General features: G+C 39.3%; 1 protein-coding gene and 1 non-coding gene across 2 annotated transcripts in view; both read left to right on the forward strand.

Annotated features, from left to right (window-relative positions):
* Nucleotides 1–24,917, forward strand: part of ASCC1 (activating signal cointegrator 1 complex subunit 1) — a 98,707-nt gene that overhangs the window by 34,736 nt on the left and 39,054 nt on the right. The window contains exons 6-7 of the mRNA XM_007454681.1: nucleotides 11,708–11,844; nucleotides 19,438–19,557. Coding sequence (XP_007454743.1) covers nucleotides 11,708–11,844; nucleotides 19,438–19,557 — 257 coding nt within the window. The remainder of the gene's footprint in view (nucleotides 1–11,707; nucleotides 11,845–19,437; nucleotides 19,558–24,917) is intronic.
* TRNAE-UUC (transfer RNA glutamic acid (anticodon UUC)) lies at nucleotides 20,536–20,608 on the forward strand. The gene has a single exon. It is a non-coding gene; the product is annotated as a tRNA-Glu (tRNA).

Consider the following 24,917-nt stretch of genomic DNA (forward strand, 5'->3'; position numbering starts at 1 on the left):
CTTTCCTCTCTTGCATTAAGATTCAAAGATGTCTCACTGTCTGTAAGTTCAAGAAGTATGTTAAAACCCTGTATATCTCTCAATCTATCTATAGCTAGTAATGCTAATATAATTCCAATTTATCTCACAGCAGGGTCCAGTAGAAAAGCACATCAGTAATGAAAAATAGTAATTCAAAACTGTGTTTGGTGGAGCATTCTGAAGGCTTTGTAGATCTGTCTGAAGCAACAGGGGATTTCTCAGGCTGCCTGGAGAACCTGAACAGGTTATAGAATAAAAACTACATCGTCCTGCTCATACTGTGGTGTGAAGGCTGACACTGGGCAGAAATGGCTAATGGATTTGTGGTCCATCCCCTCACCCCAAGTTAGGATTATTTTTTTCCATTTAGTATTATTCACTGAAGAAGAAAATTTATATATAAAATCTTCAGTGGATAATTTAGGATTTTTCATGTGTAAGGGGAGTTGTAGGATTTGTAATTATCTTGTGAACTAACTTAGAATGAAGACGGATACAGGCATACCTTGGAGATATTGCGCATTTGGTTCCGGACCACTGCAATAAAGTGAGACATATGAATTTTTTGGTTTCCCAGTGCATATGAAAGTTATGTTTACACTTTACTATAGTCTATTAAGTGTGCAATACTATTGTGTCTAAAAAATGTATATACCTTAATTTAAAATAATGCTGTTGGAAAAATGGCAGCAGTAGACTTGCTCCACTCAGAGTTGCCACAAAACTTCAATTTGTAAAAAACATAATATCTGCGAAGCACAATTAAACAATGTGTGCCTGTAGTCGTCTTTGGTTGTAATAAAAGTTGTGAACTCCTGAGTTCTAATGTTAGGTGAGAAAGTAAGAAAAGGAGATGTTACAAGATTCATATAGTGTACCATTTGGATAGAGATGATTGTTGTGAATAAGTGTTTATCTTTTATTCATTCATTCACTATTTTTTTTTTTTTTTTGCGGTACGCGGGCCTCTCACTGTTGTGGCCTCTCCCATTGCGGAGCACAGGCTCCAGACGTGCAGGCTCAGCGGCCATGGCTCACAGGCCCAGCCGCTCCACGGCATGTGGGATCTTCCCGGACCGGGGCACGAACCCGTGTCCCCCGTGTCCCCTGCATCGGCAGGCGGACCCTCAACCACTGCGCCACCAGGGAAGCCCCATTCACTATTTTTTAAATGTCTACCATTGTCCAGGCTATATATTTTGTGCTAACAATGGACTCTACCCTATGGATCCCATACTCTACTGGGGGGAAACAGTGTTCTTATAGAAATAGTTAAGAGTACTGTGAGTTAAGTGCTATTAGAGGGAGTGCAGTGGGTGCACAGAGGAGAGATTCTCCAGTGGTTGGAGAAGGCTTATTAAGGGAGGTGACACTTGAATTGAGTCTTGAAAGAAGAACAAGAGTTCTGGCAAAGGGGGATGAGCATTCTGGGCAGAGGAACTGGCACTTGCAAGGTATGGAGGTGTTCTAGTCTGCTGTGTTCAGGGAAGAGTTAGCAGTATGTTAAGACTGCAACCTGGAAAGTGAGTAGGGTGGGGAAGAGGTAGGAGTCAAGAGTGGAAAGGTGAATGGTATCCAGGTTGTGAAAGGTCATGTGTGGATTAAGGATTTTGAATGTATTTTATAGTCAGGAACCGGCAAAGATTTTAAGTAGGGACTAATGTGATTAACTTAGCATTGTAGTTGCCTCTGAAGGCAGTGTGGAGGATGGATTGAGAGTTAAGGAGTGGGGTACGAGAGGCAGCTACCAGTTAGAGACTATTGATACCGTCTATTAAAAAAAGACTAAGGGCTTCCCTGGCGGTGCAGTGGTTAAGAATCTGCCTGCCAATGCAGGGGACATGGGTTCGATCTCTGCTCCAGGAAGATCCCACATGCCACGGGGCAACTAAGCCTATGCGCCACAACTACTGAGCCTGTGCTTCTAGAGCCCGCGAGCCACAACCACTGAGACCACATGCTGCAACTACTGAAGCCTGCGCTCCTAGAGCCCATGCTCCACAGCAAGAGAAGCCACTTCAGTGAGAAGCCCGTGCACTGCAACAAAGAGTAGCCCCTGCTCTCCACAACTAGAGAAAGTCCGCGCACAGCAACAGAGACCCAATGCAGCCAAAAATAAATTTAAAAAAAAAGGACAAAGGCCTGTGGCATATTCAGGAGGGGATATGTTCCAGAGATATTTTAGAGATCTCTCTAAAGTGGGGATAATAATGGTACCTACCTTTAGTGTTGATGTGAAGAGTAAATGAGTTAATAAATTTAAGGTGTTTAGAGCAGAGCATGGTGCATAGTTAGTATTGTGTTTGCTCTTGTAATAATAGCACGGATTACCATATAGGAGATGAGGGTAAGTGTAGCATCAAGAAGGAGCTGAGGGTCTGACTTGAATAGGAGGTGTACCATTAAGTCATCACTAATGTTTAAGTGATCATTGTCTGTCTTTGGGAATAAATGTAGGTTGGTAGATGGATTGCCAGCTAGTGCTTACAAGTAACTTATAGAGGAATAGTTAAGTTTTTAGAAAAGTATGTTTAACTATTCATTGTGCTTATCAACATAAGAGAGTTGTATCCTTTAGTTAAGGGGAGATGCTTTTTGCTCCTTTTCAGGTGGGTAAGGATATTTAGACCATGCGTGAGAACACTCATTTTTTCTGGTCACTGTAAAAGCTGATCCTTGAATATTTGTCCTTTGTTTTTAAGAACCTCTCCACTTTCCTGTAATTATGGCTGGATAGAATTTATAAGATAGAAGAGTCAAAACCCTGTTTTCTGAAGCTTATTCAGCATAACAATTATTTGATTAATAACATACAGAGATTCTCAAATCAAAGTCAGCATCTGTGAACAGTCTTAAAGGATAGAAATGACTCAGCAGAGCCTAATTAGCTCTTGAGGGTGCTTTAAAAGGAAGAGTAAAGATGGCATTTGTTTAGAGTGTAGCCTAGTCATATAAAAAGCAAGAAGGGGGAAAGCCTGTATTTATTCCATACTACTATGTGCCAGAGGCTTCGGAACAACCCTGGGAAGGAAATGTGTGTTTTAGAGATGATGAAATTGATTTTCAGAGCAGTGAGTAACTCACCTCAAGTAATACTATGGATAGGTAGCAGAAATAGAATTTGAAACCAGGCCCATCTGGTTGCAAAGCCAAATGCTCTTTTCACCAGTCTTATATGAATAACTTTTCTATGTGAATGAGGTAGGTATATATCACCCACCCAGGAGTGATTGTCTGGGATTTGGCCATAAAAAAGAAAGAAGATATAATGAGCGTAGGGGAAGGCTTCCGTACTTATTTCTTCTCTTTCTTTGCATAGAATATCAGGAAGTGAATTGGTAGACCCCTCACAAATACCTGTTTCGTACTTATTTATAGGTTTTGTGAGAGCATGTAAAAAATCTATAGGACCTTTGAGTTAGAGGTAAACTGGGCCATCTCCCTCATCTTACAGAGAAGGAAACCAAGGTCTAAAGAAGTGAGATGGTTTGCCTGATCATAGCTGGTTTATAGCAGAGTTGGAATTAGGACCCTAAACTCTGTATTCCAGGTTAGAAGCCTTTTGTAGCTAAATCCCAAACCTTTGTTATGCCTGGAATTCCTGGAAGATGATATCTGTGAATATAATTTGAGGATTATTTTTTTTGTTTCTGGCTCTCAGCACGTACTGTCAAGGCCAAGTGCTGTACATTATATATGTTCTGGGTGCTACACATTTGGATCAGATTCATAGGCATTCTTTTCTTAACTCTCATGTAATGGAGCATGACCTTTGGGTTCTGAGTCTGAAGAGAGGCTTCACTTCTGCCAGCTGATAGCTCTGGCAGATGTACCTATGTTATATCCCAACTGTGTGGACAGAATGGTTTGAGTTCTTACTGGGGCTTTAAGGAAAAAGAAGTGGGCTAATCCATACTTCTCTCTACTGGCCTTTTCCCCAAGCATGACATTTTTAGATTTCACTATTCCTTCTTAATTGTTCATTCTGATAGCACTGCCAGCAGTTCTGCCCCCGTGGACCCCGAGAGCTGGATTAAAAGTGAAATCAGTGAAGGCACTGTGATCATGTGGTGACTGCTGATAAATCATGGAGCTGCAGTTTGAATGAGAGGGTTAAGGTCTTGCACCTAGGACTGCTGAGTTAGAACTCGACTTTGAACTCTGAACTGGGGCTTAGGCCTGCACATAAGCTTTCTGTGGAGGTAGCTTTTGCATGCATTTTTTCCTTAGATGAGGTCTTATTTAACAAATAAAGAAACTGAGGCTCATAGATATGACTTAGCCATAAAGAACCCAACCCCCCAATCTAGATAGAACCACCCTAGGGAATTCTTGTTACTTCACCCTTTGCTTCTGCTTGCTGGGTGGAAGGTCACCACCGTCAGAATTTTCAGGCGCCAGCCTGGGTGGCCAACCTAACAAAGTAAAATAGTTCTGGCTCCGAGTAATGGTGAACTTGGAGCAGGGCCCAGTGTAATTAAATCCCTGGAGAAAAGAATTTGTTGTTGGCCTGTGTTCATTACAGTGAAGAAGCTTGCAGGTAGAAATATGATATATTCCAAGCAAAGAAAAATAGTGGCTCTAGAGATCTATGCCATTGCCTTGAAGATTGTTTGGTTCCACATTAAATTTAGATAGTTCAGTAAGAGAAAAACTTTTCTTGGTAGATGGCATTCCTAGGCAGGGTAAAATTTAGGGTGTTTCTCCATTTATTAAAAGACTGTCCAGTAGGGTTTCATATGCATTATATATATAATCTACAATACAGTTAAAGCCTGTCTGAGCTCTTATGACTGACAATTCCCCCAAAGACTTCAGTTTATGTTGCCTTTAGGTATCCCATGTGTTCCTTTCCTTGCTCTTTTGTGTTCTCTCTGTTTTGTTTCCAAGTATTTACTATTTTTGTGGCCAGGGAACTCAAGTTGACTGAAGTGGTAGGCTCCCAAAGAAAAAGGTAAGGGAAGAAAAGTTCTAGAGCTTCTTTTTTCTAGATAGTAAGATAATAAATTTATGTTGGTTTAAACCACTAAGTTTGTGGTAATTTGTTATAGTAACAGTAGGATACTAATAATTTTAAACTCACAGAAAAGTTATAAGACTAAGGATAGTACTCTACTCAGATTCACTTGTTAATATTTTGTTTTATCATTCTCTCTTTCTTTTTTCATCCTTTCTGAACTACTTTAAAGTGCATTGCATATGTCATGACCCTTTACCCCTAACACCTCAATATATATTTCCTGAGAATTGGAATTTTTTTAATGTAATAACCATGTACATCTTCCCATGTTTGAGTCATTTTTATTTTTGTGAAGTGTCTCTTTATGTCTTTTGTCTATTGCTCAGTAGCATTTTTAGTCATTTTCCTTTGATTTTTAAAAGTTCTTTATATATTAGAGATATTAACCCTTTATCTGTGATATATGTTGCAAGTATTTTCTTCTAGTGTATTGTCTTTTAACTTTGCTTATATTTTTTGCCATGTAAAAGTTTTCTCTTTTTAAGTAATCAAATTTATTGGTCTTATTGCATCTGGATCGCTAGTCTTAGTTTGACAGCCTTTTTCTACATCCAGGTTAAAGAGGAATTTACCCATCTTGTTTTCTTGTATAGTTTGTTTTTTTACGTTTCAGTCTTTAATTTGGAGTTTATTCTTGTGTGTGGTGTAATGAATGAATATAATTTTATTCTTTTTCCAAATGGCTGTCCAGTTGCCCCAGTATCATTTATTAACAAAAATCATATTTGCCTCAGTGGTTTGAGATAACAGCTTTGCCATCCACAAAGATTTCTGTGTGTACATGGTGTTTTTAACATTATATGTTGAAAGACCTTTGGGAAGTCATCAAATACAAAAGGTCAAATAAGTGTTGATCAGAGGTCAAGTAAACTATTGCATGAGGATAGCTCTCAGCAGGTTGAGTTATAGGTGAAAACTTGTTTCAGGATTGCTAAGATGCCCTTAAAAAGAAAAGGCATACAACTTTTTTTTTTTTTTTTTGCGGTACGTGGGCCTCTCATTGTTGTGGCCTCTCCCGTTGCGGAGCACAGGCTCCGGACGTGCAGGCTCAGTGGCCATGGCTCACAGGCCCAGCCACTCCACGGCATGTGGGATCTTCCCGGACCGGGGCTCGAACCCGCATCCCCTGAATCGGCAGGCAGACTCTCAACCCCTGCGCCACCAGGGAAGCCCGGCATACACATTTTTATATTTAACAGCTTTATTGAGGTACAGTTTACATACCAAAAAACCCACCCATTTCAAGTGTACAGTTCAATCATTTTTAGTAAATTTACGGAGTTGTGCAGTCATAACCATAATCTAATTGTATTTCTAGAACATTTCTGTCACTCCAGAAATGTCCCTTATGCCTATTTGCAGTCCCAGCCCTAACCCCAGGCAACCTTCTGGCTTTCAGTCTCTACAGATCTGCCTCTTCTGAATATTTCACATAAATGGAATCATATAATATGTAGTTTTTGCATCTGGCTTCTTTTACTTATTGTTTTTGTAGTTAATTCATATTATTACATGTGTATGTTGCCTAGTAGTATTTCGTTGTATGACTATACTAAATTTTGTTTATCCCTTCACTAGTTGATATTTGGATTACTTCCACTTTTCGGTTCCTATAAATAATACTGTTGTGACATTCACTTACAAGTTTTTATGTGGACCTACATCTTCATTTCTCTTGAGTAGAGTCCTAGGAATGAAACGTCTGGGTTGTACTGAAAATTCACGTTTAACTTTTTGAGGAACTGCCAAACTGTTTTCCAAAGGGACTGCACCATTTTCCATTCCTCCCAGCAATGTATTCAGCAGTTCAGTTTCTCCATATCCTCACCAGTGCTTGTTATTGTCTGTCTTTTTGATTATAGTCATTCTAGTGAGCATGAAGTGATGTCTCATTTTGGTGTTGATTTGCATTTCCTAAAAGACTAATGATGTTCAACACCTTTTCATATGTTTATTAGCCATTAGTATAACTTCTTTGGTGAAATGTCTGTTCAGATACTCTGCTCATTTTTAAATTGGATTGTGTATCATTTTATTATTGAATTTTTAAAAATTTAAAAATGTTTATATTTATCAGATATATGATTTGCAAATATTTATCTCCCGAATAATTTTTTCCCTGTGGCTTTTCTTCTCACTTTCTTAATGTATCTTTTGAAGCACAAGTTTTTAACTTTGATCAACTTCAGTTAATCCTTTTTTTCTTCTTTATGGTTATGCTTATGCTTCTGATGCTCGTATCTCAGAAAAGACAAGGATTAAAACTACTTTTCATGGAATTGTGATATTTGCCTTATTTTCAGGACTAGTCTGGTGATCAGACTATTGTGTGAGTTTTGTTGAAATGTATAATGCCTTGCCTCTGGGTGATGGCCTCATTGTTCCAGAGTCCTTTGGGCAACTATTACTAGAGAGGCAGAGTAATATTGATCAAAAGTGTAGGCTTTGGGGCCTGACTACCTGGGTTTGAATTTTAACTTCATCCCTTCCTAACAGTGTTACTTTGGGAAAGTGGCTTTATTTCTCTGTGCCTCAGTTTCCTCATCTGTAAAATGGGGATAATACTATTGGGTTGGCCAAAAAGTTCATTTGCTTTTTTCCGTAAGATCTTACGGAAAAACTTTTTGGCCAGCCCAGTACTTTGCTCGTAGGGTGTTTGTGTATATAAAGTTCATAAGAAATGCCTGGGGCAGAGTAAGGCTCAAGAAATATTAGCTCTTATTATTAGGGGAGCAATTCTCAACTGTAGTTTGGGGTGGGGTTGTGCATATTGGAATCATTTGTGGGGCTTTGCATGCCTTTCTAAAGTGACAGATTCCGCCATGGGTTACAGCAGCTGGGATGATAAGTATTGCACGTAGCCTTCCTTGACACATTTAAAGTTGATTGTTCCTTAAAATCACTTTCATTAAATGAGGCAGTTTGGGTTGATGTGTAGAATTATAAAACTCTTCATCAGATGTAAAAATAGCTCAAGCTCCATTAACACTTAGAAAATGAATAATCTATTAATTCCTCTTGCCAAGGCAAAAATCAGGCAGTCTTAGGCAAACCAAGAGCAGGATATAAGCTATCTGCATTTGATAAATACATTTTTCTGCTTTTGGGGTGGTTTATTAGTCCAGGGATCAGATTATGGGATAAGAACTTGTAATTCAGAGATAGAAGAATTCCTGCTTTGCTCCTGTTGGAGGATAAGGTTCACAACTTTTTTTTTCTTGTCTTCATTTGAAAAATGAGTTTAATGAAATTTGAGACCTAATTATCTTCAAAAGGGATTCATGATCTGATATGGGACTACTATCAGAATATATAAAGAATCCTTATAACTCAACAGTAAAAAGACAGAAAATGGGCAAAGGATTTAAATAGACATTTCTCCAAAGGGGATGTACAAATGTCCAACAGGGACATGAAAAGATGTTCAGCATCATTGGTCAACAGTGAGAAGCAAATCAAAACCACAATGTGATATCACTTTACACCTACTAGGATGACTACAGTAAAATTTAAAAAGGAAAATATTAAGTGTTGGTGAAAGTGTAGAGAAATAGGAACCCTTGTACATTGCTGCTTGGAATGTAAAATGGTTCATTTCCTGTGGAAAACAGTTTGGTGCTTCCTCAGTAAGTTAAACATAGAGTCATCATAGGACCCAGCAATTCCACACCTTAGTATATATCCAAAAGAGTTGAAAACATACGTCAACATGGATGTTGACACAGATGTTTTTTAAAGCTGCATTATTAATAATAGCCAAAAGATGGAATCAATCCAAATGACCATCAAGGGATAAATGGATAAACAAACTGTGTTATATGCATACAGTGGAATATTATTGAGCCATGAAAAAGGATGAAGTACTGATATATGCTGCAACTTGAATGAAGTTTGAGAACATGCTAAGTGAAAGAAGCCAGACACAAAGGTCATATATAGTATGATTCCTTTTATTTGCCATATCCATTGTAGGCAAATCCGAAGAGACAGAAAGCAAACTAGAGGTTACCAGGGGATGAGCAATGGGAAATAGGGAGTGATTATTTAATAAGTATGAAGTGTTTTTATGGGGTGCTGAAAAAGTTTTCAAACTAAAGAGAGATGGTGGTTGTACAAAATTGTGAATACACTAAATACCATTAAATTTTGTATACTCTAAAATGGTTAATTGTGTGCTAAGTGAATTTCTTGTCAGTTTAAAAGTGGGGGAGACAAGTTTTAAAGTGCAAGGAATGATTATGCTAGAAAAGGATGACCATATTTGATGTGGCTACTCCAGTGTCTGGATACCTCTCCAAATTCATTTTTCACTCATCTTTGCTTGGGACAGTTAATTCTTTTTTTAATAAGTTAGTTTCTTTCTTTCTCTCTCTCTTTCTCTCTTTCTTTCTTTCTTTCTCTTTTTCTCTCTCTTTCTCTCTCTCTCTCTCTCTCTCTTTCTGCATTGCTGCACGCGGGCTTTGTCTAGTTGTGGCGAGAGGGGGCTACTCTTCATTGAGGTGCTCTGGCTTCTCATTGTGGTGGCTTCTCATTGCAGAGCACAGGTTCTAGGCGTGCGGGCTCTAGAGGGCAGGCTAAGTAGTTGTGGTGCACGGGCTTAGTTGCTCCGTGGCATGTGGGATCTTCCCGGACCAGGGCTTGAACCCATGTCCCCTGCATTGGCAGGTGGATTCTCAACCACTGCCCCACCAGGGAAGCCTGGGGCAGTTTGTTCTTACACAAAATATTTTACCTGAAAATACTGCAGTGTCTGCTAAGATAGAAACTTTTTTATAAAGAGTATATTATCTTTGGGGAAGCCTATAAGAGGCCCAGTTGCTCTGGAACTAATAAAGCTGATGAGGAACAGAAGCTATTCTTAGAACCTGTAATTAGGTAGCATTCTGTTTTTCCTGGGCATAACATTTTGTCAGGCTACCAGTTCATTTTTTTAAAAAATATTTCTTGAAGTGAAATTCGCCTAACATAAAATTAACCATTTTAAAATGAATGATTCAGTAGACTTTTGTGCATTAGCAGTGTTGTGTAAGTACCAACTCTGTATCATTCCACATGTTTTCATCACCTCAAAGGGGAATCCCATACCCATGAAGCACATCCTTGCCAGCACTTGTTTTCCACTTTTTTGATTATAGGCAGCCTGATCGGTGTGAAATGGTACCTCATTGTGGCTTTGATTTGCATTTCTCTTAATGACTGAAGAAGTTGAACATCGTCATCTGCCTGTTGGCCATTTGTGTTTCTTCTTTGGAGAAATATCTACTCAAGTCCTTTTTCTTTTTCTCTTTTAAAAAAAAAAAATTAATTAATTAATTTTTGGCTGTGTTGGGTCTTTGTTGATGAGTCTATGTTGCTGCGTGCAAGCTTTCTCTAATTGTGGTGAGCGGGGTCTTCGTTGTGCGTGGGCTTTTCATTGTGGTAGCTTCTCTTGTTTCAGAGCTCGGGCTCTAGGCATGCAGGCTTCAGTAGTTGCGGCATGTGGGCTGAGTAGTTGTGGCTCACGGGCTCTAGAGCACAGGCTCAGTAGTTGTGGCACATGGGCTTAGTTGCTCTGTGGCATGTGGGATCTTCCCGGACCAGGGCTCGAACCCGTGTGCCCTGCGTTGGCAGGTGGATTCTTAACCACTGCACCACCAGAGAAGTCCCTTTTTCTTTCTTTAAATCGAGCTGTCTTTTAGTTGTTGAGCTTTGTACATGCTCTTTATATATTATGGGTACAATATGACCCTTGTCAGATGTATGGTTTGCAAATATTTCTCCCATTCTGTAGGTTGTCTTTTTCATTTTTTTTTTTTAACTTTTTACTTTCTATTGGAGTATAGTTGATTAACAGTGTTGTGATGGTGTCTTTTTCACTTTCTTGGTAGTCCTTTGATACACAAAAGTTTTAAAGTTTGAAGTCTAATCTGATTTTTCTTTTGTTACCATACTATTGGTGTCATATCTAAGAATCCATTGCCAAATCCAAGGTCATCGAGATTTTCCTCTCTTTTTCTTCTAAGAATTTTATGATTTTATGGTTTTAACTCTTATATCATTGATCCATTTTGACATAGGTTTTGTGTATAGTATACGGTATGGGTTCACATCATTCTCTTGCATGTAGATATTCAGTTGTCCCAAAATCATTTGTTGAAGAGACTCTTCTTTCCTCATTAAATTGTCCTGGAAGCCTGGTTGAAAATCAGTTGGTCATGAATGTGTGGGTTTATTTCTCTGCACTCAATTCTGTTCCTGTAAGGAACGGCACCAAGAAACGGGGGAGAGCTTAAACAAGCTTTATTTGGGAACGCTCCAGGGCGAGGTTCACTGGTCTGAGAGAAAGGGGCCAGAGAAGTCGCGCCCGGGCAAGGGTTTGGGCAGAATTTATAGGGGAAGAAGGGAAAGGGGTATGGTGAATCCGGGAGGGCGCAGGGTATTCCTTATTTGGTGGTCTTTTCGGGTATCGTGGGGGACCGTTAGTCCCGGCCCTCTAAAGGCGGGAGGGCCGGGCCGGGTGGAAAGTCCCCGGGTCAGTTCCTGGAACTGGGTGGTCCGGAAAGTCTCCAGGTCAGTTTCAACCTGTGAGTCTGATTGCGTTCCCCTGCCTCGGCCAGTTGGCCTTACAGTTCCTACCATGTACTTTTGTATGGGCTGAGTTTCTTGTTTTTCTCCCTTTGATAATAGGATCACGGGGTTGATAGCACCATTTTCCAGAATCCTAAAAAGCTTCACCTAACTATTGGGATGTTGGTGCTTTTGAGTGAGCATGAGATCCAGCAGACATGTGAGATGCTACAGCAGTGTAAAGAGGAATTCATTGAGTGAGTAATCCACAGGAGTGGGGAAGGGTGGTCACCCTGTACTGGCTTCTTTCTGGTATCACAGACTTGTTTTTGGACTAGGGAGCTGGGTGACATGGGAACAAAATTTGTTTTCTCACCCATTTGTAACACTTAACATTGGATTATTGTCTAAAAGGTTTAAAATGGATTTAAAGCATATATTTACAGATTTGTGTGGAAAGGCTCTACCTTAAATTTTACCAGTTCAGTTGGCAAATTTTGTTCTTTAACCAGGACATCCCATTCTTTTCTCAAAAAGGAAATTCTCTTCATTATCTATAGAAGAGTATAGGCTACTGTATTAGTTTTCTGTGCTGCTGTAACACATTACTACAACCTTGGTGGCTTAAAATAACACAAATTTATAATCTTACATTTCTGTGGGGCAGAAATCTGATAGGGGTTTCACTGGGCTAAAATCAAGTTACTGGCAGGGTTGTGTTCCTTTCTGGAGGCTCTAGGGAAGAATCTATTTCCTTGTCTTTAAAGTCCTGATTTAGAGGCCACCCACAGTACTTGGCTAGTAGCCTCCTTCCTCCATCTTCAAAACTAACAATGTTGCATCTGTTTGACCCTCAATCTGTTACATATCTCTCTCTCTGGCCACAGCAGGGACAGGTTCTTTGCTTTTAAGGATGTGTGTGATTTAATTGAGCCCACCCAGATAATCCAGAGTAATCTCCCCACCTTAAACTCTTTAGCCTTAATCACATCTGCAAAACCTTCTTTGCCATGTAAGGTAGTATATTTACAAATTCCAAAGAATAGAACATGGGCATCTTTGGAGGGCCCTTATTGTGCTTACCATAGTAACTCAAACATTGTAACATGATTCCGTAGGAGAGTCTTCACTGTATTTCAGAAATGCAGTCTTTAATTTTCTAAAAAGGTAGTTTTGTTTGAGTCAGTAAGGATACCAAAAACTGTCCAAGCAGTCGGTTTTGGCTCAGGGAAAACATTGCTGTTCTGACGACAGAGTTGTTATTCTTTTTACTGTAAGATTTTAATTTGCATATACATCTGACCTAACAGCTCTGTTTCAAAGGATCATCTCTTCTGAGCCCCCCCTTCCTTTGCTCCTTTTACTTAAGATTGAAGCAAACCAAGAGGAACTTGAAAATTAACTGACTTGAATAGTTTTATTTTTATTCAGTTGTAAAATACAGGTCCTATACTATTCTGACATGGCCTTGTAGAAGTGGGTTACCTGGTTCATTGGGTAAAAAAATGTAAAAGGATTTAAATTTTTTCTCAAGTTATGTTGTATATGAAACTGTAATACAAAGACTTATTTGTGGGCCAGTTCTCTTTTTTCCATTAATTGTTTTGAAGACAGAATATTTTTCTTGAGCAAAATCATAAGCTGATTGTGTTTGCAGCTGCCTGTTCTTTCTGAATTTCAAACAGCAAAGAATACTTCTTTGTCTTGTTCTTTGCATAGTGATGGGCAACTATTTTCTCTCTGTCTTACCTAAAATTCAAAATAATTTGGTGTTTGTAATTAGATATTTACAGTTTTCCTTGCATAAAATAAAATTTTATGCTTTACCTTACAAAGCAGAGCAATTTTACCTTGTTTAAAAAGCACTTCTGATACTTTAACTTCCCAGATTACTTTTTGCTAAACAAAACTGAAAGCAGCTGCATTTTTTGGCTGCCATTAGGATAATCCTGCTAACAAAAAAATTAAAGGCGGATAAAATATTTGTTCAGAGAAGTATTTGGTTTTTTACCTTATGAAAATCAGGTCACAGGATTTTAATCACTGAAGCCTTATCCTGAGCTATGTGAGGATTTAGTTGAGTTCCTCCCTTTTATGTCTCTTGGTGTCTTTTGTGACTAAATGCCAAATCTGAACCCTTTAAGCGTGTCAGAGTTGGTGTGCATAGGGAATGAAGAGCAGCCTTAATAGTTCCTAAGAATTTTTGACATGACAGGATGAAAACAGTAATTGTAGTTTTTCAGATTCAGCAAAGCTTTTGAAATAGGACACGTTACCCTGCCAAAAATCTGCAATGCAGGCAAAAATTTTTTTAAGTTGCTCTTTTCAAAAAGCTGGAAAGGTTTGAAACCAGCAAGTAAAGCAGGCCTCCCCAGCCTTCTTCTCTCACCTTCCCTCTGTTATACACACTTGTTTTAAAAGTATATAGTGCAAAATTAATCTACCTGATTGGCTAGGGGGGTGAGAATCAGAATTGGTTGTTTGTATTGTCCAGAAGTGCCCTGTTTTCCTAAAAGGAAGAAAAGTCTCCTAAAAAAAAAAAAAAAGGATACTTATAATAAAGTATGTACCATGTACCAAAATGTTCATTGCAGCTCTATTTACAATAGCCCGGAGATGGAAACAACCTAAGTGCCCGCCGTCGGATGAATGGATAAAGAAGATGTGGCACATATATACAATGGAATATTACTCAGCCATAAAAAGAAACGAAATTGAGCTATTTGTAATGAGGTGGATAGATCTAGAGTCTGTCATACGGAGTGAAGTAAGTCAGAAAGAGAAGGACAAATACCGTATGCTAACACATATATATGGAATTTAAGAAAAAAAAATGTTATGAAGAACCTAGGGGTAAAACAGGAATAAAGACAGAGACCTACTGGAGAACAGACTTGAGGATATGGGGAGGGGGAAGGGTGAGGTGTGTTAGGGCGAGAGAGAGACATGGACATATATATACTAACAAACGTAAGGTAGATAGCCAGTGGGAAGCAGCCGCATGGCACAGGGAAACCGGCTCGGTTCTTTGTGGCTGTCTGGAGGGGTGGGATAGGGAGGGTGGGAGGGAGGGAGACAAAGAGGGAAGAGATATGGGAACATATATATATGTATAACTGACTCACTCTGTTATAAAGCAGAAACTAACACACCATTGTAAAGCAATTATACCCCAATAAAGATGTTAAAAAAATAAAAAAAATAAAAAAAAAAAGATACTTATAATAAAGCCCTGATGTAAAATGTATCACCTAACTTCTTTTTCTTTCTTATTCCTTTTTTTTTTACATCTTTATTGGAGTATAATTGCTTTACAATGGTGTGTTAGTTTCTGCTTTATAACAAAGTGAATCAGTTATACATATACATATGTTCCCATATCTCTTCCCTCTCCCTCCCTCCCTCCCACCCTCCCTATCCCACCCCTTCTTCCTTATTCTTGATCTTCCATCTCAGTCTTTGTACTTGGTATGCTTAGAAAAAAAATGTCAATAAATAATTGCATTTCTAACCTGAACCTTTTATGATGTAAAGATCGCAAATTAAAATATAAAGGTGGAAAACATTGGAAATGAATAGTCTACTATATAACATGCTGTAGCTTAATTTAATGGCTTTTTAAATTGAGGTATTAAATGTGGCTATATTGGCGTTTAATTAAAATTGTGGTGATACATAGATATTTTAAAGAAATGGGTAGTTGAATGTTTGTTTTAAATTTGGGGGTGGTATTTGAGTTTAAGGTATGTCACCTGACCAGAAATAGAACTTTCATTTCAATTCTTAGGCTAAAGGCTCACGTAGCTGTGTAGATTTCAAATGAATTATTCACGATGTTCAGTATGTGCTGAAGCACTAAATGTGTCCCTTGTGACTTTTCTTTGTGATATGTCGAACACAAACAGTGCCATGTCTCTGAGTATATAGTCTGACAAATGTGCAGCTCTTCTTTAGCTCCCATAACACTCTACTCATACCTAAGTGTTCCCAGTAGGCCTGAAGTAAAACCAAATAAGCAGTTAAAAAGGGACAAGAATGAGGAGAGAAGAGGAAAAATACCCATGGACAAATGTCCCTAATTATTGCCTCATATGTCTCTCCATTGAAGAGTGTGCTCAGTGGTATCCAAGGTGGAATAGTTTGGTCACCAAGACAAAGAGCATTTATCAAGCAAACCATTGGATTCTCTCCCGCTCTTTAATTCTCCCTCTTGATAAATCCTAGGGATAGGTTGAAAGAGTTTGTTTCTACTTGTAAGGCAGACTTTGAATCTGTTTCATTGTTTTGTTTTTGGTGCCACATCTAATTCCAGTGGTTTGAGGTAGTTTAGAGTGAGGACATATATACAAAAGAAATGTTAAAGTCAGGCAGATTAGAAACCATAAAGATAGAATGGGAAGAAAATTCTGTCTAAAAACAGAGGTAAGATAAAAATTGTACTAGAACTTTAACATTTAGTGGTGTCTTCAAGCATCAGTATACTTGAACTATGGGAATTCTTGGCAGTCCAGTGGTTAGGACTTGGCGCTTTCACTGCCGGGGCCCTAGGTTTGATCCCTGGTGGGGGAACTAAGATCCCGGAAGACGTGCAGTGTGGACACACACACACACACACACACACACACCACACACACACACACACACACCACACACACACACACACACACACACACACACACACACTTGAACTAAGTTCCAGAAAGGAAAACACCAATTATTACAATTCTTATCTGATAAAAAGGAACATAATTTTTCAGGAGAGAATCCGTTTCTCAACCCAAGAAAACGTTGTATAAATCTTAACATAAAGAACCCAGATGATGATGAGCTGTGTCTTCAACAGGAGTTTGGCAGAAGATATAAAAACATTGTTCACGTTGCTCTTTCTTGTATTGACCGCTGGAAACTGAGAGTGTAACATTAAATATAACCCAGTAAAAACATTTTAGTGGGAAACTAAACCAGTGGTATGGTGCTTTCTGGTGATCTAACTATGCAAGGTTAGAGCTGAAAAAACATAGAGGAATGTATATTTAGTATTAAATTTTTTTTCCCCAAAAGTTTTGTTGACTGCCCTTTGATAGGATTTAATGGCAGTCTTTCATATTGAATTCTTTGGCTATAACTAGAAATGGAGGTATACTGTATTGGCTGGCTATCTATCTATCTGTTTATTTATTTATTTCTGCATTGGGTCTTCGTTGCTGCGCACAGGCTTTCTTTAGTTGTGGCAAACGGGGGCTGTTCTTGGTTGCGGTGCACGGGCTTCTCATGGCAGTGGCTTCTCTTGTTGCAAAGCACAGGCTCTAGGCGCACGGGCTTCAGTAGTTGTGGCACATGGGCTCAGTAGTTGTGGCACATGGGCTTAGTTGCTCCACGGCATGTGAGATCTTCCTGGAACGGCTCGAACCCATGTCGCCTGTATTGGCAGGCGGATTCTTAACCACTGCGCCAGCAGGGAAGTTTGTATTGTTGATTGAAGCTAAAGACTTCAATCAGATAATAATTCAGAGCTTGACTTGTGTTTTGGAATATCCCACTTATTGGAGGTGGTTATAGGGATACTTATGATAAAGGTCATAATTTTTCTCATTAAAGTACCTGTCTAAAATAGTTGAGTTATTTAGTTTCTTAAAAAATTCTGGTCTTGTGCAACAATAATGGCCTTGGTGTTTTAAGGGAATCTTTTTTTTTTTTTTTTTTGCAGTATGTGGGCCTTTTACTGTTGTGGCCTCCCGTTACGGAGCACAGGCTCCGGACGTGCAGGCTCAGCGGCCATGGCTCACGGGCCCAGCCGCTCCGCGGCATATGGGATCTTCCCAGACCGGGGCACGAACTCGTGTCCCCTGCATCGGCAGGCGGACTCTCAACCAGTGCGCCACCAGGGAAGCCCTTAAGGGAATCTTTTACCATTAGGATTCCTAGGCTATAAAAGGATCTCCCTGGGCCTCAGTTAAATATCAAGAAAACTTTTTTGTTTGGCCTTATTTGGAATTATTTTTTGATTAATCCTAACAGTCTATTGTCTTTGAGCCAGTACCACATTTTATTCAATGACAATATAGGCGTGTGTCCACATTCTCAAAATTGTTCAGGACATCTTCTCCCTTTATAGTGGTACATCCAATCAATGTTTATCAGAGATTTTTGGAGTACCCATTTTATATAAGGCACTGTCCCAGGTGCTGGGGATATAGGAGTAGAAAAGATGGATAGGGTCCCTGGCCTCATGGGGCTTGGAGAAGGCTGTTTGGTGAGCTGATTTTTAGCTGGGTTTCATGTTGTCACAGCAAGGCCTTTAGCATAAGTCTGTTTAAGGGGCCTGGGAAGAAAGCAGGATGGTGGGTTTTACTTAACATAAAAGAAATACATGTTAACTTTAGAAAAGCTAAAAATTGCGGATAAACAGGAATTCACTGGCTGTCCAGTCGTTAGGACTCCACGCTTTCACCGCCAAGAGCACGGTTTCAATCCCTTGTCGGGGAACTAAGATCCCGCAAGGTGAGCAGTGTGTCCAAAAAAAAAAATTGCAGATAAACAAGATATAACTTGTAATATTACCTGAAGATAATTACTATTAACACTTTGGGGCATGTACTTCCACGCTTTTTTGTTTGCATATATGTATTTTTTTTCCTTGAGGTGTAATTTACTTACAGTAAAATGCACAGATGTTAAGTGTAGTTGATGAATTTTGATAAATGTGTACACCCATGTAACTTCACCCAAATCAAAATGTAGAGCATTGCCATCACCCTAGGAAATTACTTCATACTCTTTTCCAGTAAACTCACTTCTCCCAAAAGTAACTGCTATTCTGATTTCTTTTACCACAGATTAAATGTGCTTGTTCTCTAATGTCATATAACTAGAATCATTCAGTATATACACTTCTGCGTTTGGCTTCTTTTGCATATATGTGCAGTATATACACTTTCTGTGTTTGGCTTCTTTTGCATATATTTTTTTATTTTAACTTTTTAATGAATAATACATTTACATGGTTCAAAAATTTTAAAGTACAAAGGATATGCAGTGAAGAGTTTCCTTCCTACTGTTATCCCACCAAGCACCCTGATCTCCTCTCTGAAGGCAACAGATTTTAGCAGTTTCCTTGTATTATATCCTTTCAGAGATTTTATGTATGTACAAGCATATAAATATGTATATATATTAAATTTTTTATCCCCATCTTTTGCACGAATAATGGAATTGATTAAATATTTCATCAGGAGTTGCAAAATGGTGATATTCTAGTTCCATCATTACCTCTACATCTGTCAGTTGGAATTCTTCTGAAAGAACTTCTCTTTATTGGCTGTGGTTGGATATGTATCTGGATTTATAATTATTTCCTTGGGTTTGGCTCCTAGAAATTGAATTGCTTGGGCAAAGTTTTTCTATTCTTGAAGGCTTTTTATAAGTATTGCCAAATTGCTCTTAGAAATGTGATACCAGTTTGCACCTTCACTGTTGTTGTATGAGTGAAATACTGTCTGCAATTTGTAGAAATAATAAGGTAAAACTGGAGAGATGGGCAACGTAGTAAATGTCTTCATCAATCAGAACTGTCATCACTTGGCCTTTTCTGAGACATTTCTTAGACATGCTAATAAACTGGTATTGGCATAAATATAGTGTGACTTTGGAAATACTTGTGGTTCTAGTTTGTGTTCATTAAACATGTATCAATTTTGAAATTAGAAGGACGGTTAAATCATGTTAGTTAAAAAAACCCTCAACAACTTCATTTTTGTAATATTTGACTATGTATATTAACCATGTTTCAAAATATAATAGCCCTCTTAACTTAAACAGTTATAAAAAATCTAATGTTTTTTCCTTTGCAGTGACATTTCTGGGGGCAAACCCCTGGAAGTAGAGATGGCAGGGATAGAATACATGAATGATGATCCTGGCATGGTGGATGTTCTTTACGCCAAAGTCCATATGAAAGATGGCTCCAACAGGTATGTTTCTGGAATACTTCTTTGTTTTAATTGAGAGATGCCTAGAAGAATCCCTGGAAGTTCAGGTAGTTTTGATTCCTTTTCTTTGAGGTCTTATTATTGTAAGGAGTGTGTAAATTCTTTCTTTTTTGAAATAGTAAGTTAATATCTTGCAAGAGGAATTTGTTGTAGGAAAAAGTATCAGACTTTTAGTTTGATAATTATTGAATTACTTGGATGGTAGATATTGATAGTAGCAATCTAGTTTTTATGGAACTCAGTGCCTCCTTCATGTTTTCCAGGATAATAGGAGGCAGGAAGGATGGCATATTAGGATGGTAGTTTCAAAAGTGACATAATGCAGATCTAGTGAATACCAGGGCAAAATAGGGATGATAACAATACACACTTCATAGGATTATTAGAATTAAATTAATATACATAAAATGCTTAGATCAGTGCTTGGCACATACTGACATCATCAAAACATACATTAAAAATGTTTGCTATTTTTAATTTTTGTTATTACCACACCTCGATCCCTACTTGGAATTCTCAGTCTGCAACCCAGGCTATTTTTGAGGCTCGCCTAGGCATCCAGAGCCCTTTGCAATATTAGTACCATTTATTAGTCTGTGCAAGGCCTTTGGTGAGCAGAGGAGCCCAACTTGAATTGGAAGTTTGTTTTTGTGTGGTCTTTTCATTAGGGCAGGGTAGAGTAGAACTCACATTGAACAAAAAACCCTCTAGGGAAAATCTGTGTCTCTAGGCAGGCCCCCAAATTGATTTGCTTTCCTAGAGGATCTCTTGGAAGGTTTCTCTTATCTCAATTTTAATTGATGATCTCAGTTATCTTCTATCTCAATTCCAGTGGAAGTGAATTTTGAGTGTAAGGGAGGAAAAAAAAGATATAGAATCAGTTTTTGTGTGTGTGATGTATGTCAATTATATCTCAATAAAACTGGAGGAAAAAAGTATCCTAATATCATTACTGGGAATTCCCTGGTGGTCCAGTGGTTAGGACTCCGCACTTTCACTGCCATGGGCCCAGGTTCAATCCCTGGTCGAGGAACTAAGATCCTGCAAGCCATTTGGTGCAGCCTAAAAAACAAACAAACAAAAAAGCAAGTTTTGTAAAGTTCCCTCCCCAAATCGCAGTGTCTAAGGGACTTGTACACCTCTGATTTAATTCAATATTAAAACTATTTGAATGCCTTCTTTGTGCAAGGCATTTTGAAAGACCATGTAAATTGATACAGAAATGAGTAAGACATGGCCCAATTTTTTTTTTTTTTTTCTCCCAGTACGCGGGCCTCTCACTGTTGTGACCTCTCCCGTTGCGGAGCACAGGCTCCGGACGCGCAGGCTTAGCGGCCGTGGCTCACGGACCTAGCCGCTCCGCCGCATGTGGGATCTCCCCAGACTGGGGCGCGAACCCGTGTCCCCTGCATCGGCAGGGGGACTCTCAACCACTGCGCCACCAGGGAAGCCCTGGCCCAATTTTTAAGGCACATTCAGTCATTTGTGTTTCTTTATGTGAAGAGACACTGCTCAATGCAGAGGCATGGAGGAGAGGCCATGTTATAATAAAAACACAGTCAACTTTCTTTGTATGATTTCATATATTTTAGATGAAAGATTCCCTTAAAATGCTTGACTGTGAAGTGCCTGACCTTTAAAAGAATGGAACCACTTAGATCAAGTTTTTCCTCTGGAAACAGAGCTGGGACAGTGTAGCTACACTTATTGATAGATCCTTGGATTTTGTAAAACCTGACTGTGTAGCGAATTTGCATTCAAATTACTTAGTAGTCAGCTGTTGCTAAGACTTAAGCATTGAACACAGTGGCTCTTCTGTTCTGTTTCTTACTGTCACAGGCCTCCACCCTTGCCACTTTAGAAGAATAGCTTCCTCACATTATACTGAGAACATGAAGCCAAGTCAACTTCCATCCTTTTTCCCTTACAGTCTACCTGTTTTCATCACACCCACCCCACTCACTTTCACTCTCTTTCTGAAGAATTGCATACATTAACTCTGATGAGGCTAATCCCTTTACTTATTCTGGGACCCCATTCCTTCTTATCTCCTCAAAGACCTGACACCATCAATTATTCCACCCTGCAGGGCATTTCCAGTCCCCTTTTCCCTCAGGCATTTTTCAAATGCCCAGGATGTGAGATACAGTAGACCCTAAGGCTTCTTTCTTATGGAGGAGGCAGATGTTGGTAACTAGAATACACTAGGTTGAGGGCTGTGATTGAGATTCTAGTGGTACATAAATGAGCAGCAAAACTCTGCCCATGTGTGGGCAAATTTTGTAAAGGAAGGCTTCAGAAAGCAGGTTTCTTTACTGAATAAGGAGTTTGCAGGCTGAGGGAGTAGCATGTTAGGAAAAGGGAATAAATACTAAGTACAGATCTAGAGGCAGTGTTATATGCCATGTAAAAGGAATGTTGATTTTCATTGGTCATTTGTTTATTCAACAAAACTTTATTAAATGCCCACTGTGTGCCAGACACTGTGCTAGCTGTGAATATAGAATGGTCAGTAAAGGGACTTCCCTGGTGGTCCAGTGGTTAAGACTCTGCGCTTCTACTGCAGGGGGCTCGGGCTCGATCCCTGGTTGGGGAACTAAGATCCCACATGCCTCTCCGCACGGCCAAAGGAATAAAAAGCAAGAATGGTCAGTAAAGCCAGACACAGTTATTGCCCCCATGTAATTTACAGGCTAATGGAGAAAACAGATGTTAACAACACATAAATATATCATTGCAAAGTGTGATAAAGGTGAAGCAGGGGGAAAATGGTGCTCTTTTTTTTTTTTTTTTTTTTTTTTTTTTTTTTTCTTGCTGCGGCACGAGGGCCTCTCCCTGCCGTGGCCTCTCCCATTGCGGAGAACAGGATCCGGACGCGCAGGCTCAGTGGCCATGGCTCACGGACCCAGCCGCTCCGCGGCACGTGGGATCTTCCCGGACCGGGGCACGAACCCGCGTCCCCTGCATCGGCAGGCGGACTCCCAACCACTGCGCCACCAGGGAAGCCCCCGGTGCTCTTTTAAAGACAGAAAATATGGCAGTTTAGACTGTGGGAGGGCAGGGTAAGGAAAGCCTCTTTGAGGAATTGATACTAAATTGAGGTCTGGAGGAGTGGGATTTTTCCAGCAAAGGGGTGGTGGGCAATTCTAGGCAAAAAAAAATGCAGAGCAAAAGCCCTGTGGCAGGAAAAAGCGTAGCAAACTCCACATATGGATGAGACATAATGAAGGAGAGGTAGGGTCACATGAGATGTCCATGTGAAGAGATTAGAGGGGCTTGGATTGAGGCAGTAGCAAAGATAAGAGAAAAAATAATAAATATAAGCAGAATAAATAAAAAGAAATCCATATCAAGTAAGTCAGGATGGAAGTGCAGAACACTGAAGACAAAGAATTTAAAAGAATTCACCTACAAAGGATTGACAGTTATCCAGACAGTGGACTTCTCAATATCAACAACAGAAGCCAAAAGACAGCGGACTGTTTTCTAGAGAAAATAACTGTCAAGCTGGAATTGTTTACCCAGAAAAAAAAAATCTTTAAAGAACAAAAGTGAAATAACTTTTTGTGTCCAAATGCTGTCTTTCCTTCTTGTTATCCTTCTTTTTCTCAAACAGACTCTAAGATTCTTGGAGGCAGGGGGTTTGTCTTATTCACTATAGAGTATTATGTGATAAAAACAGATTACAGAACAATTTGTAAATATACATTTACTTTTTTCCCCTCAAAAGTGGGAAGAGAGAGCAAGAGAGAAATAAACCAGTTAGTCTGAATATATAAGCATCTTATCAGTGGTTATTTTTGGATAATAAGTAATTTTTTTTCTTTTAGCTTATCTGTAATATTTTTTTAAAATAGAAACAATGTTTGTAAAGCAAGCACGTGTTACAGTTGTTCAGATACACTTGATATACTTTGTCACATGAAGCTCAGTAGTAATCAGCATGTGCATGTAAGTGGTAGAATTATGGTTTGACCTAACTGTGTTTGACTGTAAAGCCTGTGCTCATAGTGGGGCAAAAAAAGGAGATTAAGAATAATTGGAGGGGCTTCCCTGGTGGCACAGTGGTTGAGAATCTGCCTGCTAATGCTGGGGACATGGGTTCGAGCCCTGGTCTGGGAAGATCCCACATGCTACGGAGCAACTAGGCCCGTGAGCCATAACTACTGAGCCTGCGCCTCTGGAGCCTGTGCTCCTCAACAAGAGAGGCCACGATAGTGAGAGGTCCGCGCACCGCGATGAAGACTGGCCACCGCTTGCCACAACTGGAGAAAGCCCTCACACAGAAACGAAGACCCAACACAGCCAAAAATAACTAACTAAATAAATTTATTTAAAAAAAAAAAGAATAATTGGAGACAGACCACTCTTTTGAGAAGTTTGGTGAAAGGAAGATGAGAGAGATGTAGTTAGAGTCTACAACTGTGCAGCTCAACATCACTGTACCATCTTCCAGTTTGCCATCTTCCTTTCATAGCTGAGCTTCTTCTTTTTATATTGTTTTCTCTCATAAAATTAAAGCCTTCCAGATGGGTAAAGTGAAAATTAAATGGCTCCCTTTCCCCCTGCTCTGACTCTCCCTGTGTTCCTCCCCAATAGATTGTAAGCAGAGCAAATACTGCTGAGAGTCACTCTCCGTGCGTATTATTTTATACAAACTGGATCACATTATTCATATTGTTCTATAGTTTGTTCTTTTCATAAAACATAACCTAGACATTACTTTTATGTCAGTGTCTGTAGATCCTATGATCTACTACTACATCAGCCTTTCTAAGCCATAGCTTATATACAGTAGGACTTCCCCTTGCTTAAAAATCTCCCATCATTTCACATCATCCTTTGAATTAGTTCATATTCCTCAGTCTAGCAGTCAGTATCTTCCAGGATGAAAGCAACTTAATATTTCAACTTGATCTTCCACTTATCTTTGACTTGCCCCAAGCCCTAGCCCGCTTCACTGCTTGATGATACTTTGTGTCTTTGTTAATGTTGTTTCTTGTGACTAAAATTTCTTTCATGTTACTCCTCATCTCTTTTTGTCCAAGTGCTGTCATTCCTTCTTGCTATCTTTCCTTCTTTTTTCTCAAGTAGACTTTAAGATTCTTGGGGGCAGGGAGTGTCTTATTCAGCATTGTATATCCAGTGGCTTTTGTAATTCATGACTCATAGTCGATGTTCAGTGAATGTTTGTTTACTTAAGTCATTTATTTTTTCAGCTGATTTACAAAGATGAATTGAGTACAGTTAGCTTCCTGTCCTAAGCCCATCCTCCTAGTAACCTATTCTGGTCTCAACCCAGCTGTAACGTCTTCCACGTTTAAATTACCAAAGCACCTTGT

Source organism: Lipotes vexillifer, unplaced genomic scaffold (genome assembly GCF_000442215.2).
Source record: "Lipotes vexillifer unplaced genomic scaffold, Lipotes_vexillifer_v1.1 scaffold205, whole genome shotgun sequence".
Lineage (NCBI taxonomy): Eukaryota > Metazoa > Chordata > Mammalia > Artiodactyla > Lipotidae > Lipotes > Lipotes vexillifer.